General features: G+C 42.6%; 1 protein-coding gene across 3 annotated transcripts in view; it reads right to left on the reverse strand.

Annotated features, from left to right (window-relative positions):
• The window catches only part of FAM3D (FAM3 metabolism regulating signaling molecule D), an 80650-nt gene that overhangs the window by 31074 nt on the left and 30302 nt on the right, over positions 1 to 19274 (reverse strand). For 2 of the 3 annotated variants that reach the window (XM_075320676.1, XM_075320675.1), the window contains exons 2-4: positions 9956 to 10019; positions 5631 to 5738; positions 2411 to 2467 (exon numbers count right to left, since the gene is read on the reverse strand). In XM_075320676.1, the coding sequence (XP_075176791.1) occupies positions 2411 to 2467; positions 5631 to 5738; positions 9956 to 9968 (178 nt within the window). In that variant the 5' untranslated portion in view covers positions 9969 to 10019. The remainder of the gene's footprint in view (positions 1 to 2410; positions 2468 to 5630; positions 5739 to 9955; positions 10020 to 19274) is intronic. The other variant, XM_075320677.1, reaches the window with a different exon arrangement.

Here is a 19274-nt window from a genome sequence, read left to right on the forward strand (position 1 = left end):
GTCCTACAAGTTCTTCACAATAAAAACCACTATTCACATTTATCTTGAGTGCCAAGTTTCTACATCTACGGCCTATCCACGGTCAGAACAGTGGAGTCGGAATGTTAGGACCTGAACCGGTGAGCAGAATGGAGAAAGGAGCCGCATGCTCAACCGCCGGTTCTACATCTACTTGAGACAGTTTTGGACCCTTCTTGGACCCTTCCTGTGGATACTATATAAGGATAAGGCTGCACATCAAACTTAAATAGTATAATGCCTCAAGCATATGGAAAAATATTGGAAAATACAATGATTGTTTTTTTTTCTGAATGTGAACACAGCTCCGCCCCTTTCGGCCATGTTTTTTCCATCTCCTATATAAGAAAGTCCTTGGTTACCCCTCTCCACCCACAGCAGTTTTTAATTGTTTTTAATTTAATTGCAATGAGATGACACACAGTTAGGGTCACAGAGCTAGGGACCCCAATATAGAGATATACCTTGACGAGGTTTTGGGGCTCAGCTACATTGATCAATGCGATTGCTAAATATCTCCTTTTTCCTAATATTCATGGAAGGTATGCAATTCATTATTCACATGTTCAAGTTAGCAAGTAGCATTTTTCATTGTATTTTCCAATATTTTTCCATATGCTTGAGGCATTATACTATTATCTAAGTTTGATGTGCAGCCTTATCCTTATATAGTATGTATTTTTTGGCTTGCACTCATAATATACATATTAGTGCTCACTTCAGTTATCCTATTCACCTACCTGTGGATAGGCCGTGACTTGTTTTCACTGGACTACACCTTTAAGCGTTTTTGTTTTTGCCAAAACTTTAGAAGTATTTGCAAGACCCATGTTCCCTCAAGCCTTATCTTTCTGGCTGATGTCCTGATATGTTGATCACTAGCCCTCAAATGCTCCCAAGGATGTACCCGACCCCTGATGGTGCACAATTCTATTTCTGATGTCTGGGCTGAATTTTTTTCTTTTTTTAATTTTCCTATAATTTCAAGCAAAGCTGGGCCTTAAAATACTGCCACACTTCCATGTTAATCAAATGATTTTTCTATGCTACCTAACCCCTTAACGATGAGCAACATACAGGGACGTAACGATGGTGGTCTCAGAGGTTGCAACCGGGCCCATGAGTAGAGGGGGCCTGTCAGGGCCAGAGCATATTTCAGCTGGATGTGTGTCCTCGGACCTACATTCAGCTTACATGTATTGCGGTATAGAGACCCGTCAGGTCCCTGCACAGTAAGACAAACAGTTGTATTCAGCACTCATGCTGCCCTAGGCAGTTTGATTTTTACGCACCCTACTGGCAAGTTAGCCTAAGACTTCATGTTTTTCCCGTATGCTGATTGATGTTACAGATTTTCTGTATTACTTCTATTAGCTAAATTAGGTGACTTGCGTTTTTTTTCATGCGTTTTTTACGTTTTTAATGCATTTTTTACTTTGCAGTTTTTGTCTCTTTTCGGTATGGTCATGTTTTAAATAAAGCTGTTTTGGTTTTGACTCTTCATAGTATTTGGCTTTGACAAAACTTTATTGAATCAGTCATGTGTGGATGACATTTATTTTTTACGCATCTCCGCAGCATATGCATTTTTTACTTGTGGATTTTCCGCGTTTTATGCAATCCTAGAGGGAAAATCCACACATAAAGGAAAGTGTGTGTCATTCTATATGACTGCAGACTTATGAATCCTCCCAGCGAACGCACTGGGAACATGCATATCGCACAATTGCAGTCACGTGACCGCCGTTCCCGGCACAGAAACCTGCGAATCCTCACAGCGCTAAGAGGGCGCCCTGGGAGGATTCACAAGTCTGCAGTCACATAGAGTGACACATAGAGGGACTGTAGACTTATCACTTTAGACCGGACAACCCCTTTAACCTAAGGGAAATATTCTACAGATAGTCCATTGTAGCTTCTTGGTTGCAAAACAACACATAGTGCCTGCAGACTTGTGGATTTAGCCTGGATGACCCCTTTAAGTATGATTCACTAGCAAAGTTCTGGTTGCAACCAAACCAGTTTATTACCCAGTTTTCCCAGATACAGATTAATTAGAACAACTGAATTAGACACATTGTATATCCTTGACTTTGGATATAGGGGTACAATTAGGGACCCTGTGATTGGTGTTTGGCCACAATTCAGAGCACAGTTGCAGAGTCTATTGGCAGATCACAGTGGCAGGGTAGGGCACGGTGGTAGGGTGGAGTGGCAGGGTAGGGCACAGTGGCAGGGCAGAGTGGCAGGGCACAGTGGCAAGTTAGGGCACAGTGGCAAGTTAGGGCACAGTGGCAGCGTACATTGGCAGAGCAGGGCACACTGGCAAGGCAGGGTACAGTGGCAGGGTAGCGTCCCAGACCTGTGAATCCCTGAACTCTACCTCCCTTACCATCAGGTCCAGACACCGGCCAGGAATCACACCATGCAGATTTACAGGACCAGGACCCTGCAGAAAACAGGGAAGAGGGGGGGTTGCATCATGAAAACGAGAAGAAGCAGGACATCTACCAGAGCTCCAGTTCTCCTGTGAAACATCCCCCCTCCCTCTCCCTCTTGCGCTGATGTTGCCGTCCTAAGCCTCCTGCATGCTCCCTCACACATAGAAGCACAGCAAGCAGTGTCAGAGCTCTGTACTTACACTCTGCTACAGTACAGTGTCATGGAGCCGGCAGGGGATGACTGTAGGGCGGAGCTTCCTCCTCAGCGCGGCCTCTGCTCTTCACTGTGCACAGTCTGCATGTAATGTATCTTCTGATTGGTAACGCACCGCATAGCAGCCCCTGCTGACCGCCGCTCCACCAATCAGCGCTGAGCTGTCTTTTTCTCACTGCTCTTTACTGCCCCCATCTGCAAGTCACTCTGTCTGTACCCCCCCCCCAGAAAAACAATAGAATCGCTTATATGTCTGTAGCAAGATAAATGAAGCAGATAAAAAAAAAAAAAAAAAGTTTTTTTCACCACTAGGTGGCGTTGCCCCTATCAATGTGCCGCCCTAGGCACGTGCCCTCTATTGCCTAATGGTAAATAAGGCCCTGAATACAAGCTACCGGCCAAACAGAGGCTGGCTGCTGATGTCAGGGTGCTTCTGGCTGTAGATGCATGGCAGTGACATCATGTGCTGCCCGTCACACGACTTCAGAAGAGGACAACACACACCAGGGGAGCAGAAGGAAGGTGAGTAGAATCACTTAGGATGTTTTTATGCATTAAAAACAGCCGCAGAATGGGAGACTTAATCACCAGCATGGGGCAAGTATGAGGGACATATATACCAGGATGAGGGACATATATACCAGGATGAAGCCAGTGTGAGGGACATATATACCAAGATGAGCAAAGTATGGGGACATATATACCAGGATGGGACCAGGATAGATGACATATATACCAGGATGGAGGATATATATACCAGGATGGGACCAGGATAGATGACATATATACCAGGATGGAGGATATGTATACCAGGATGGGGTCAGGATGGATGACATATACACCAGGATGGAACCAGGATGGGGGACATTAGTATAGGATGGGGGACATTACTACATAATTAGTGGGAGGGCAACTCATATGTCCTTATAGGATTTAGAACGCTGCAAGAGCCCATGTATCTGACTAATATGCTTGGGGAGGGCAGGTACAAATTTTTGCATCGGGGCCATTCGAACTCTAATTACGCCACTGGCAATGTACATGTACACCAGTGTTCGACAACAGCAGAGGAGTTGAGCAATCTCAGGATCTGCATCTACATTTTATCAAAAACTTATCTCATCCAAAATAGCATCCATAAAAACATCTGGGTGTCCTGCAAACAAGAAGCCATCACACAGCTTGATTGATTGAAAAACAAAACAAAAACATTATGGATCTTGTAAAATGGCAAGACAAGCAAATGTTTTTTTTTTTTTCTAATGCATTCTAACTCTTTATTTTTAACTAATTAAATATAGTAATAATAATAATAATATATAAAACTAGTTAGGTTTGAGATCATCGTAATTTCCAAGTCATTTTTATTGAACAATGAAAAAAAAAAAAGAAGTGTGAAGTGTCTTTTTTTTGCAATTTCACCTCACTTGGAACCCCCCCCCTTCCCGCTTTCCAAAAGATTATATGGGAAAATACAAAATGGTTATATGGTTATACAAAAGCGCAACATGACCTGAAAAAAAAAAAAACAAGCCCACGTGCAGCTCTGTGGGTGGAAAAAAAAAAAAAAAAAAGTATGTTTTTTGGAAGAAGCTGAGGAAAAAACAAAACTGCAAAAAAATTAAAAATTGCCTTGTCCTTAAGCGGTTAAGGAACAGTCAGCTTAGTATATTTAAATATCAACACAATGGAATGCTGACAGTTAAATTATAAAACAAATGCTCTATCTATCTATCTATCCCTCTACCTATCTATCCCTCTATCTATCTATTATCTATCTATCCCTCTATCTATCTATCCCTCTATCTATCTATCTATCTATCCCTCTATCTATCCCTCTATCTATCTATCTATCTATCCCTCTATCTATCTATCTATCTATCCCTCTATGTATCTATCTATTATCTATCCCTCTATCTGTATCTATCTATTATCTATCCCTCTATCTGTATCTATCTATTATCTATCTATCTATCTGTATCTATCTATTATCTATCTATCTCTCTATCCATCTATCTATCTATCTATCCATCCCTCTATCTATCTATCCATCCCTCTATCTATCTATCCCTCTATCTATCTATCTATCCCTCTATCTATCTATCTATCTATCTATCTATCTATCCCTCTATCTATCTATCTATCTATCCCTCTATCTATCTATCTATCTATCTATCCCTCTATCTATTCTATATCTTTCTACCAATCTATCTATCTATCCCTCTATCTATTCTATATCTTTCTACCAATCTATCCATCAATCTATCCCTCTATCTATCTATCTATCTATCTATCCCTCTATCTATCCATCAATCTATCCCTCTATCTATCCCTCTATCTATCCCTCTATCTATCCCTCTATCTATCCCTCTATCTATCCCTCTATCTATCCCTCTATCTATCCCTCTATCTATCCCTCTATCTATCCCTCTATCTATCTATCTATCCCTCTATCTATCTATCCCTCTATCTATCCCTCTATCTATCCCTCTATCTATCCCTCTATCTATCCCTCTATCTATCTATCTATCTATCTATCTATCTATCTATCTATCACTCTATCTATCCCTCTATCTATCTATCTATCTATCTATCCATCTATCCCTCTATCTATCTATCTATCACTCTATCTATCCCTCTATCTATCTATCCCTCTATCTATCTATCTATCTATCCCTCTATCTATCTATCCCTCTATCTATCCCTCTATCTATCTATCCCTCTATCTATCCCTCTATCTATCTATCTATCCCTCTATCTATCCATCCATCCATCCATCCATCCATCCATCCATCTATCTATCTATCCCTCTATCTATCCCTCTATCTATCCCTCTATCTATCCCTCTATCTATCTATCTATCTATCTATCTATCTATCTATCTATCTATCTATCTATCTATCTATCTATCCCTCTATCTATCTATTGCTTTTTGTTCTAATTTCGGGTTTACTTACCAAATATATACCGTAAGGATCTTGCTTCCCATTTCGAGACAAATATTTTTTCTGCAAAATACCACGTTGACAGCAGCGTGCACACGATCACCAGGATCCGTACTACACCTGAGCACAGAAGAGACGGGATCACATTAAATACAGGTTGAGTGTTTGTAGCGATATTTTAGGAAGATAAATGCAGCGGCAAAAACTGAACATCACGTAAGTGTTTCATTTGTCTCCCATCATTCTTCTCTCGGCTAATTGAGCACAAATAATGCGACTGTTATACAGCAGGAAGAGCGAGGCTGACAATTTTGACTATTACTGCACTGATGACTTACATAATGACTACTCATCATACAGATATTTTTGCTTCAGACGCATACCTGTTTTTCTTATCTTTAAAGGGCAAATACACCCTTTTTTTCCAGTTTGCAGCAAGATTTTCTTGTAATTAGAGCATGAGGCTTTTTTTCTTTGTTGCATCATGCAAATGAAAAAAAGGAGTTGAGCCCAGTCCTGCATCGTCTGTACTATAGATGCAGCAGAAGAGCAAATACCAATTTGTTCAGAATTATCAACAAATGTTTTTTAAAAAACCAACCAAATAATATTTATTCCTGTGCGTTACATATTGTCCCCTGTAGTAGTGTCCTGATTCCGGTCCTCTTCTTGTCCCCTATTATGCACACACACAAATTATTCTCACCTGTCCTCCGTTCCTGTGGTGACGTCTTAGACTATGTTCACACACAGGTCTTTTTTGGTAAGTTTTTACAGCATTTTTTAGGTGCAGATTTGCCTTGAAAATCCATGCTAATAAAAAGCTGCTTTTTACAGTCCCAGCAAAGTCTATGCGATTTCTGAAATCTCATGCACACATACACAAACACATCAGATTTTTTTCCTGACTGTTTTGTCAAATACCTGCGTTTTTGCTCAGGTTTTTAAAGAATGATCATGTCAATTCTTTTCTGCAGATTTGCTGTGTTTTTTCATTGATACAACCCATTTTGTAGAAAAAAAAAAGCAGCAAATCTGCACCAAAATCTGCAGCAAAAACGCCACTAAAAAACGCATGAAAAACCCACCAAAAAACACAGACGACTCAAAGGAGATTTCCTGCCGCAAGATCAGGTTTTGGTCAGGACAAAAACTTACCAAAAAAGCCCTGTGTGAACATAGCCTTACCAGCTCCTTGCGGACCACAGGCACAATAGACCCGTCGGTGATTGCTCTTGGTGCAGGGATCGCCGCTGTTGTCGTCAGCACTTTACTTCAGTTGAATACTTTCCGGCACCACAATGCATTCCAGTGAATTAAAGCACTGAAGATAACAGCGGCGGCCGCAATCACCGAGGGGTCTATTGTGCCTGCGGTCTGCAAGAAGCAGGTAAGAGGACACCGCAGGAACGGAGTATAGGTGAAAATAATATTCTGTGTGATCCTCACTCCAGTAGAAGCCAAGGGGGGCGTTTTCAGCATAAAGAAATGGGCTGAAAAACTCGGCTTAAGTCACCGTCACACGCGCCGATATGTCATGCGATCGCACCCAGCCACGTCGGTTGTGCGTCTCGGCCAATTTGTTGCCCGTGGCGCACAAAGTCGTTAACCCCCGTTACACGTACTTACCTCCTGAACGACGTCGCTGTGGGCGGCGAACATCCTCTTTCTGATGGGGGAGGGACGTTCGGCGTCACAGCAACGTCACACAGCGGCCGCCCAATAGAAGCGGAGGGGCGGAGATGAGCGGGACGTAACATCACGCCCACCTCCTTAATTCCGCATTGCCGGCGGCCGCAGGTAAGCTGCAGTTCGTCGTTCCCGAGGTGTCACACGTAGCAATGTGTGCTGCTCCGGGAACGATGAACAACCGGCGTACAGAAGGAGGAACGACATTTTGAAAATGATGAAGTTTCAACGAGCAACGATAAGGTGAGTATTTTTGCTCGTTCACAGTCATTCGGAGGTGTCACACGCTACATCATCTCTAACGATGCTGGATATGCGTCACAAATTCAGTGACCCCGACGAGATATAGATAGAGATTATATTATATATATATATATATATATATATATATAATATATATATATATATATATATATATATATATATATATATAGATATATCGTAGCGTGTGACGGGCCCTTTATTCTTGAGTATATACAGTAAATCCTTTTTGAAACCATCAACAGTTTCCGATGTGACCAGTCCCTAAGATAGACTATTCTACAGAAAGTTCTTATGGTACCGATGTCTTTTTCTTTCTTTTTCCAGATAGAAGGAGCGTCTTCTTGTCTTTTGAGAGGGATCTTACATGAGACAACTTTACTTTTTGTATAGTCCATTTATTTATTATACGTGTTAATCATTTTCCCCCTTAGACAACTCTTCTCAAGACTATATAAATATAATCTTCCCTCATAACTAAGCTTTTCCATCCCTTGTATCAAATGTCTGGCTTTTCTTTGTGCCTTTTCAAGCTCCAGGGTATCTCTTCTATAAATTGTTGCGGAAAATTGAACTGTATACTCCGATGTGTTGACATTAACGTTTTGTAAAGTGGTTGTATTACGTCCCTGTCCCACGAGTCTATACCTATATACAGTATATACCTGCTGGCCTTGGAAGCTGCTGATTGACATTTCATGCTGTTTTTTAGTCTGTGATCTACAAATACAACCAGATCCTTCTCTACAAGTGACTCTCCTAGTTTTAACTCCCTTTAGAATATATGATGCCCTCATATTAGTAATGCCCATGTGCATAACTTTACATTTATCCACATTCAACCTCATCTTCCAAGTGGATGCCCAAACAATCAATTTGTCCGAGTCAGCCATATACTACACTATACTATATAGTATGGTGTCATCTTTGAAGAAAATAGAAATAGTCATATTAATCCCATTTCCTAAATCATTACTAAATAAGTTAATTAATAGAGGGCCCAGTACTGACCCCAGGGGTCACCAATTATAGCTAGATACCATTCAGAATAGCCATCATTCACCACAAATCTCTGGGTGTGGTCATTGAACCAGTTATGGATCCAAATATAAACCTTACTTTCTAACCCTATAGCCATTAATTTACTTTTCAGGCATTTGTGTGGGACATTGTCAAATGCTTTTGCAAAATCCAAAACAAACAAATATATCAACACCCACCACTCTGTTTAGGCTTATACTTACCTCTTTAAATAAACTAATCAGGGTACATTGACAATTTTTGTCCTTTGTAAAACTGTGCTGGTTATCACTTATAATAACTTTTTATCCCACTCTCATGTATAGAGTCCCGCTAAGATGTATCCCAAAATGGATGTTTAGCTTACTGGTCTATAATTAACCAGAAAAGACCTGAAGACCTATTTTAAATAGACACAACATTAGCTTAGTGCCAGTCACTTAGTACCTTAGTACAATACCAGTCACTAGAGAGCATCTAAAAATTATGTAAAGAGGCCCAGGAATAATGGAGCTTCATTCACATTGACTTTGTGACCTAGCTTGGACCATATTTGCATTTAACTGAGTATATCAACAGCACTGACATCGACCACATCTGCCTCTGCTGTCCACCCTGTCTATCTGGTCCAATAATAGAGAAGTATTGAGGTAAGAAGAGGCTGCTCACACTGCTGTCTATCCTCTCTATATGATGTAATACTGGATATACCAGAGGAGCTGTGGTAAGAATAGGCTGCTCACACTGCAGTCCTTCCCTGTCTATCTAATCTAATACTGGAGATACCAGAGTTGCTGAGGTGAGAAGAGTCTGCTCACACTGCTGTCCCCTGCCCATCTAACTAATACAAGAGATACCAGAGGTGCTGAGATAAGAGGCTGCTCACACTGCTGTGCACTCTGTGTAGCCGATCTAATATTGGCGATATCATGAATGCTGAGGTAAGAAGAGTCTGCTCACACTGCTGTTCTCCCAGTCTATCTGATCTAATACTGTAGATACCAGGGAGCTGAGAAGAGGCTGCTCACACTGCTGTCCACCCTGCCTATATGATCTAATACTGGAGATATCAGGAGTGCTGATGTAAGAGGCTAACCTTTCTCACAAAACAGACAGATTCCACCACTGATCTAAGGTTCTCTCCTATAACAGCCACAAACCTCTTATTAGGCCCTCAGTTATCTCAATAAACCTCAATAAGTGTGACTTGTTATACTGCCATTTGGCAAGACAGAAGGAGACATAACCAAATTACTGAGCTTATATCAAGAAGGTGAAGAAAATTTGCAGGGAAAAAGTTTTGGATTTACCCAAGACCTAAGCAAAATTGGGAAAACCTGTTTTCTACTTGCAGTAATAAATCTTACCGATCCACCTCATTGTTCCAGAAGGTGCTGTAGACCAGGAAGGGAGTCTTTAATCTTCAGTGACCTGTAAAAAATAATTACAGCATAAATGTCCATTATTCAATAGCACATAAGTCCCTGTAATCAGCAATACTAATGTAATAACACTTTATGCATTGATATAATAGCAGTCACAAGTTCAGTTTGCTGTATAAAAAAAAAAAAAAAAAAAGCACAACGCATTTTCTCCTTGTACCCAAATCTAGTGCGTATTCTCCGCTGCTGCTTCCGGTCGTCATCATTACTGTAAGAGCCAACAGTGGTCCCTATGGCTTGGACCTTTGGTTTGTGAACTCCAATCCTACTATTGGAGCATTAAGGCCCCCCAAACACATAGGACTAAAGTTGGCCGAGTCTGATGTGACCAGAGGCCTCTTGAATCTTCCACGACAGACAAGAAGTAACCATCTTGTTGGCTTTCCAATGGCCAATCCTTGTGTTCTCAGAAGATGCGAGGAGTCTGCACTCATAAGCAGCTCTCATAGAGAACAGGGGAGCTCTCGGCCGAGCCAAGTGTTCCTCTGCATGAAGGAGTTGAGGTAGATAGCTGTTGGCCAAACTATAGTTCAGCCAACAGCTGTCTAATATGTATGGAAGACTTTAACCCTTTAACCCTTCACGACTGATAAGACATATTTACGTCAATGACCATATCCCTGCCTTTGATGCAGGCTCACTCTCTGAGCCCATGTCTTTCCCTACACATGCTGGCCAATCTGATCAGCCATCATATGCCTCTAACAGCTGTAGGTGGATCTGAGATAGGAAGTTCGTCACTGATCCCGCCCACCGATGGAGACGAAACGCACGTCGGGGGCAGAAGGCAGATACAGAGGCCAGTGATTTGAGGTTGCAGGTAAAGTCAACAGTATTGGTTTTCTTTTATTATGGATATAGCTCACTAGTATATTCATATTATATTATTGGTTATGTGGATTACAGTTTATAGTAGCCAAATACTGGGTTGAGGACTGCCTGTGTACCACAATAAATATACTAGTTTTGGTATGCAGCATTCTTTTTATTTTATAGGGCATTGTATTTCCATTGGATATTGCTTTGTGGTATCCACTTTGATAGGAGTATTTGTTTGCTAATATTTTTACAGCACTTGGCACTTTTTATGCACTATCATTGTTAATTTTGAATATAGTTATAATAAGGACTTTTTTATGAATATTTATGACCAGTGTTTATTTTTGTATTTCGTTTTTGTTATTGCCTGTGTAATTGATACTGTGTGTTGCATTTATATGTTTATATTTATTTGTCCTGGCGCCCAGATTATTTGTGTATCAGTATTACTTTTTATACACACCTTTTGATTGGTCTGTGTACCTCTCCCACATTGGTGATGTTCCTTGGATTTTAATGATGTTTATTAATGTGTGGTCAATAAAAATTAATTTATTACATTTTTTATTTGTGTCAGGATGTTATGTTTCCAGCATGATATTACAGGTACGGGGACAGAGGCATTTATTGGAGTTGTTCAAGGTTTAAAATAAGTTTAAAATAATACAAAAATTCAAATCACCCCCCTTTTACCCCAATGAGAAGACAATTAAAAAATAAATAAAAAATATATATATATCTATTATATAAAGCTGTGTGTGTGTGTGTGTGTGTGTGTGTGTGTGTGTGTATGTGTGTGTGTGTATGTCCGCTAATGGAATCCATACCGTCGCATGTACAATCATGAAACTTTCCACAGACACGCTATTTGACTCAGGGAATGTCATAGACTATGTTTTGAGGGGAAATTTTAACCCCGCGCTTTATAGTTATTCGCCAAAAAACCTGCCTCCATTAAAGTCAATAAAGCTGGGAGCCACAATGCAGCAAGAACTTCAGGAGAATTTTGGCATGTCACAATGCGCAGCCAGGGAAAGAAACAGACAGAGAGGGAAAGAGACAGAGACAGACAGGGAAAGAGAGACTGACAGGGAAAGAGAGACAGACAGGGAAAGAGACAGAGACTGACAGGGAAAGAGACGGACAGTGAAAGAGACGGACAGTGAAAGAGACGGACAGGGAAAGAGACGGACAGGGAAAGAGACGGACAGACAAGGAAAGAGACAACAGACAGGTAAAGAGACAGACATGGAAAGAGACAGAGACAGGGAAAGAGACACACAGGGAAAGATACAGAAAGAGATAGAGACGGACACAGAGAGAGAGAGAGAGAGACAGATACAGCTAGAGAGCGAAAGAGAAACAGACAGAGACTGGGAGGGAGACAGAGAGAGAGTTACTATCCTGGGCAACGCCGGGTACTACAGCTAATACTTATATATAATAACAATAATAATAATAAATAATACTTATACCCAAATTTGGTATCTCCGTGTTTAGAAATGCCCAGTCTATCAAAGTACAAAATAAATGAATCTGATTGGTAAACAGCGTAGAGAGAGAAAATCAAAAAGTCAGAATTACATTTTTTTTTTGGGCCGCCACTACATTGCAATAAAATGGAATAAAATGCGATTAAAACATCACATTTACTCAAAAATGGTATTAGTAAAAATGTCAGCTCAGGGCGCAATAAATAAGCCAGAACACTACCCCAGATCCTGTAAAATGATAACGTTATGGGTTTTAGAAAATATCTTAAAGGCCCATTCCTACTCAAGAAGCTATTGTGTCTGATGAAGACCCAAATATAGGGGTTGAAACTTTGTATTTTTTTTACTTGCCTGTATAATAAAGTCCTTATATTAAATTTTTAAAGGTTTTTTTTTTTTTTTTTTAAATAAAAGACATCATGGCTCTTAGAAGAATGGGAGGAAAAAAAATGAAAACGAAAAATTGAAAAAAAAATAAATAAAAATCCCCTGCGGGTGAAGGGGTTAAGCTTTGAAATTATTTGGGTATTGTATGATTATTTGGGTCATATTAATAATACAATAAAAGTCAACAATATTCAGTTACTCATACCACAATTAGATTCTACTGGAGAGGAACAAAAGAAAGTCATACTTTATGGAAAAGTGTCTATAAAAGGGGAAGTTTCCCTTTAAATGTATAATATTATACTATACTCGTATGTCAAAACTTGACAAGGGTATGGTCACACTGACCTAGATGACTTATTAAAGCAAATGAACAAAAGCGTAAAATATTGCCAGGTCATAAAGGAGGACGACAGCTGCAAGATCTTTATACAATACCGTCAAAACTTGTATGAGCGAGAAACTGGCACATAACTGGTATGATGCGCGATTCACGCTGGCACGTCACACCAGTGACACAGGATGTGTGCACAAGGATTATCCTCACAATTCTCAACTGTCTTATGTAATAGAACAAAAAGTAAATTCAGATACTGTAATTAACCCACATATTTGCCCGGAGTCAAAATCCCTAATGCAAAGCTGCCAGATTAACAACACGGAGTGAGTGCCACTAGAATCTGTGATAAGGCCACGTTCCGGTTTCATAGAAAATCAATCTTAGACTTGCGCCCATCAGAGGTAGTAATTCTGAGGGTCCAACGATAACCTGTACAGAACGTATATGTATCCTCAGTTAATTACATCGTTAGTTACTATCATCGCACACATATGCTATATCATCTATAAGGTCTAAAGACCCCCGAAGGCATCAACATCGGTGGGGTCAGCCAACAGTTGTTGTCAGGATAGAGGAAAATCCGGATCATAGGATTTTTGATTGCCCATGTGTATGTGGGGCCTCCAGACTTTTCCCTGACAAATGATGTCGGGGGAGTGGAGGATCCGAAAATGTCACATGGAGTTTTACACAAACTTCGCCAACTGTATGACAGCGTTGGGTGCTGTTCAGATTGCAGATTCTGACACTCCACCTGAATATTTATTTTCTATATGGGATCAACACAGGCAGACTTGGGCATCAATCTGCTGTGTGCTGCTTCATAGGCAGGCTAGGAAGAGTTAATCTCTGCTGGTTTGCTTGCTCCTTTTATCACATGTTGTGGGGAGGCCTATCACATTTGCTCTCCTCCTATTTATGCAGGTGGAATCCTTCCACCCATGCTAGCTATAATTTATTCTATGTTGGTCTGTGAGGTATGGTGTCCCAGACTTTCTGGTGAAAGTTGTACTCATTGCTTGGTGCGGTTGTGGAGTTTACCCCTGTTTTGTTGTGTCCTTCCTGCTCTTGCTTTTCCTCCTGAATCTCTTATTGTCTTTACCTTTGTGTGTGCTGTGTGACAGAGTTTTGGTTTTCCTTTGTCTGTGTAGATCTGTGGGTTTCATCTCACTCCTGTCCCGTCCCTCCCTGGGGGGGGGAGGGAGAATCAAGACTGGTCAGGTGCAGTGCAAGGAAGGAGACTCAGGCCTCTCTACCATCAAGAGTATCCCTGAGGTTAGGGATAGCATAGGGCCCCCTAGCTTAGGAGCACTCGTTCCCTGCTATCCCACAATTATCATGACAGGTCCATGGGATTTCAGATTGCCCATGTGTATGGGGGTCATCCTGACTCTGCCTTGAAAGATGATGTCAGCGGACAGGAGTATCTGTTACATGGGATTTCCTATTGCCCATGTGCATGGGGGGCATTGCTTCTTTTCACTGACAGACGATATTGGGGGGAACAAGTATCCAGAACATGGGATTTCCAATTGCCCATGTGTATGAGGGGCCTCCAGACTTTTCCCTGACAGATGATGTTGAGGGAGAGGAGGATCTGAAACATAGGACTTCCGATTTTCCATGTGTTTGGGGGGCCTCCAGACTTTTCCCTAGCGGATAATGTTGGGGGAGAGAAGGATCCAACACTTTTCATCTCTAACCGACAATAATTTTGTGGTCCAGTATATAAGACGCTGCCAGAGGAAGCTGAGGGAGCATTTCTCATACAGAGCACAGGTGCGCTCTGTGGGCATTTCTACGGAAGGGGTGGGTATCAAGATAGATAGTTATTGGCAAAACAATCATCTAAAATAGAAAAAAAAACCCTAGTGGGCCCTAATTAGATCCAAAAGGTACCTCAAAGTGTGATTATTTTCTGCCAAAAGGGGGTGCAAAGTACTTACATATCGATCACCCATCATAAAATAAGAGATCAATTTCTGGTCGGGTATGTCCTCCACCCACCAGCCCCACAACAGCGGTTTACCGCTGGTGCTTGGTCGGATGTAAATGGCGCACAGAGTTGAAACAGCGCAGCTTCGTACATCATGGAGCAACCGTTCCCAGGTAAAACAGCTCAGAATCACTTTATGACTAAGAGGGGCACACAGATCTGTGTTTATTTTACAGTTACAGGATTCACAGTTACACTGCTCAGTACAGCTGTATAATATCCTCCAGCATCTGCTTCTGAATATGTATTTTATAGACACTGAAGAGCAGGAATCCCTTATGTTTGTATGTGGAGATGGAGCACTCCACCAGGCCTTGGGGGAAATACTCGTCACTGGGCCGGTGAGGGTCAGGGGCTGTCAAGGGTGGCCCTGCCTGGCTTCGTGACCCCAATGTGTCCACGGAAGGAAGGATGGATGGGATTGATGAGGATGAGAGATGATGATGAAGAGGATGAAAGGGGTTGATGTCTCGTGATGCCACCTGTGGTGTGCAGCCAGGGATTAGCCGCCGCTGCGGGTGCTGTCCTCTGGGGTGGATGGTGTTGCAGCCGGGATGGTTCTGCTCCTCACAGGTAGAGCAGGTCCCAGGAAGGATGATGGTGGTTGATGTAGTGGCCGTTGGCGCCGAAGCGCAGGGCGCCGGCAAGGACAGGCTGACACAGTCTTTGCGGTTCAAGGTTTCTTTACTCACAGTCCAGTTGTCACCCTTGTAGTGCCAGTCTCCGCCGTGAGGGGTTCCAGCCAATCCCGGGCAATTCAGAGGTCACCACCGGTCTTGTGGATTGTGGTCCCTTCCTTCTGGCGCTCTCAGTGTGAATCTCCTTTACCTGAACTGCTTGGGGACCCCTGTACAGTGTTAAAGTTCCCGTCCTGTCTGCAGGTAACGCAAGCCCGTTTGGGGCCTGACCGTGATCACGATTCTGAGCTCTATGTTGCTACTGTGCTCCGGGATTCTGTGGTGGCCAGAGGGACCTACAATCCCTCTTTCCGTCGGATTCTGGTAACGTGAAATATAGGCCACCCTAGGACTCCGTACCCTGAACATTGCCGGTCCAGAGGGAGCAACTCTCCCCTCGGCGACCGTATTTACTCCAGTGTCCCACAGCTTCCACCAGTAAGTCTCCCTGCTTCCTTCCCCAACCTGTGTCCAGGGACAACTGACTAGTGTGACATGATGCTCCTTCCTTTTCACCCCTGTGGCTGCCCCTCCCCTTCCCAAGTCCCTGTCACTAGTGGGTGGAAGCCCCAGAATTTGGTGGCAACCTTAAGACCCGACCCTAGCCCGGTCCCCAGTGGGGAGGGCAACCTACTGTGTGTTATGGAATGTTTGGATGTGGAACCGGCGTGGACCTCCTCAGAACCCAGGATGAATACCGCACCTTAAGTGAGGTGCAGTACCCTGTGGTGACTGAAGCCTCAGGGGCACCACAAACATCGCAGCAGATGGTCATTCTTCACCAGCTCAGAGACAACAGAAAATTACAGCTAGAACCTAACAATCTGCAGAGGGGAGAACTGGTAACAAATGCAGGATACAACGTATACAATGGACAGAAACAGTGTGATTTGTCATGTACACACAGGACAGCTTATCCTGAAGTCATCTTAAGCGACTTATTAACAAATAAATGATATTATAACCAAGAGTGGTTAGGTCAATCATTAATATGAGATGATTATGAATGGTCCTGCTAATAATCCTCGAGGATCAGGATTGAATACTTGACTATCTAGATTACTGACCTACCCTAATACACCAGATACCCGAATCTGTAAATCAATAAATCTTCTGAATGAGAGCAACCCAAGAAATTAACTGAATGAGTAAACTTGGCGGAAGTAGCCGGTTATCGGTGTCACAACACCAGATTCAGAAGGCGGCACCCTACAACAATACGGCATGTGTGACAGCGTCATCCCTTACTTGATTAAGTGAACCAAAGCTGAAACAGTATGACACACAGCGCATGTACATACGTTTACATAAAATGATTATAATCCAGGTATATACATAGATAACAATACAAACAATAAATAGTACAAAAGGCAGAAAATTGGCTTGAAATGGAATTACAAAGATCACTCAGAGTTTAGAATAACACAGGAGATGTGAAGGGTGTGAACCAGGAATAAATACATTGCATCCATCCGGAATGTGACCTTTTACGGCAGCCATATCTACAGTTTAGTGTAGGCGTTTACCCACCTTGAACTGGTGAAGGTATCAGTTGTCAGAGCTCCACGTTTGACACATGACTATGTTCAATTGCAAATCTCTTTAAAATACATAATGTTATGAATAGTAATAAGTAAGATAAAGACTAAAGACTATACAGCTTGTACTCTGCTTCCTAAAGGCTAACCACTCACCAACATCGGATGTAATAGTACACCGTATGGTGGCTCCTCATGCAGGGCGGCCACCTGTGTCCTTCTGTGAAGCCAAGTCTGTGGCTGGGCTTCAAAGGAGAATGCAACTTTGTTAACATACTGCAATACAGTATAATTATATAATATATTTATTCATTTATATAGCGCTGATAATTCCACTTTGCTTTACATACATTAGCAACACTGTCCCCATTGGGGCTCAAAATCTAGGTTCTCTATGAGTAGGTTTTTGGAGTGTGGGAGGAAAACTGAGTACCCGGAGGAAACCCACACAAACACGGGGAGAACATACAAACTCCCTGTAGATGTTGTCCTTGGTGGGATTTGATAATTTTTTACACACGTCTTTTGTTTTTTAAAATTTAAGGACGGGGAGTGATTTCAGTATTATACCTGCAATCTCTTCCTCTGTACTTCTTCGCCCTTCTGGGGGCATAGTCTTCAACTTTGATGTGCGCATGCACCGCAGAGTCACTGTGAAGTAGCAGTGACTCCCTGGCGCCTGCACACGTCAAAATTGAAGACTAAAGCGGGCTTTACACGCTACGATATAGTTAATGAATTATCGTTGGGGTCACGGTGTTTGGGTCACGGTGTTTGTGACGTACATCCGGCGTCATTAACGATATCGCAGCGTGTAACACTTATGAGCGACCTTAAACGATCGCAAAAGCGGTCAAAATCGTTTGCCGCGGAGAGATCGTCTCGAAACAAAAAAATCGTTCTCTGCTTATTAGTGATGTTGTTCATCGTTCCTGCGGCAGCACACATCGCTATATATGTGACGCTGAAGGAGCGACAAACATCTCACCTGCCTCCACCGGCTATGCGGAAGGAAGTGGGCGGGATGTTACGTCCCGCTCATCTCCGCCCCTCCGCTTCTATTGGACACCTGCCGTGTGACGTCGCTGTGACTCTGCACGAACCACCCCCTTAGAAAGGAGGCGGATCGCCGGCCAGAGCGACGTCGCAGGGCAGGTAAGTATGTGTGACGGGGGTAAGCGAGGTTGTGCGGCACGGGCAGCGATTTGCCAGTGTCGCACAACCGACGGGGGTGGGTACGATCACTTGCGATCTCGCCAGCGAGATCGCAGCGTGTAAAGCCCGCTTATGTCCACAGAAGGGCGAAAAAGGACAGAGGGAGAAAAATAAGGAGAATGTGCAGTGGCAAGTGGGGAGTTAGATAGGACACCTGCGTTGTGGGAGTACCGTCCCTAAGTGTCACGGGTGACAGCCATGTGGTTTATGGCAATAGAAGGTCACAGCGTTTGGCTGCACAGAATGTTCCATGACTTTCTATTGTTCCTGCTGTTAGTATTCATTGTATTAGGTAGTTTTGATGCTGTGTTTTCATCTCTCCCCTTTTGGACCCAGCAGGAGCTCACCTTCCATCTCGATTATCAGTATTCTCTTGGTGCTTAAATACTCCCTTCTTCCCTGGACTGGTTCATTCTAGTTCTGGTTTCAAGCAGGTGGCTTGTACTCCTCAGTGATATCGTTGCTGAAACTTTGCTGAACTTCTCCCTGAGTCATCTGTGGATAAGTAGTTCATGCATTTTCCCCATGTGTGTTCTCCTTGTGTCTTCTCTAGCGTTTAGTGGGGTTAACTAAGAGCTAATCCCACCCATTCTGCATTTCAGACCCAGCACTATGGATACCTAGGGTCAGGTATCCAGCTCGGAGCAGAAACTATCTAGAGTGGTGGTGGTGGTGAGGAACCCCAGGGGCCATCAGTGGGTTAGGTCAGGGGTCTCCATCTCCCCCCTTCCCTAGACACAGGGTTTCTCTTCCTTTTGCTTGGTACTTCCTCTTACCTT

Source organism: Anomaloglossus baeobatrachus, chromosome 8 (genome assembly GCF_048569485.1).
Source record: "Anomaloglossus baeobatrachus isolate aAnoBae1 chromosome 8, aAnoBae1.hap1, whole genome shotgun sequence".
NCBI classification, from domain to species: domain Eukaryota; kingdom Metazoa; phylum Chordata; class Amphibia; order Anura; family Aromobatidae; genus Anomaloglossus; species Anomaloglossus baeobatrachus.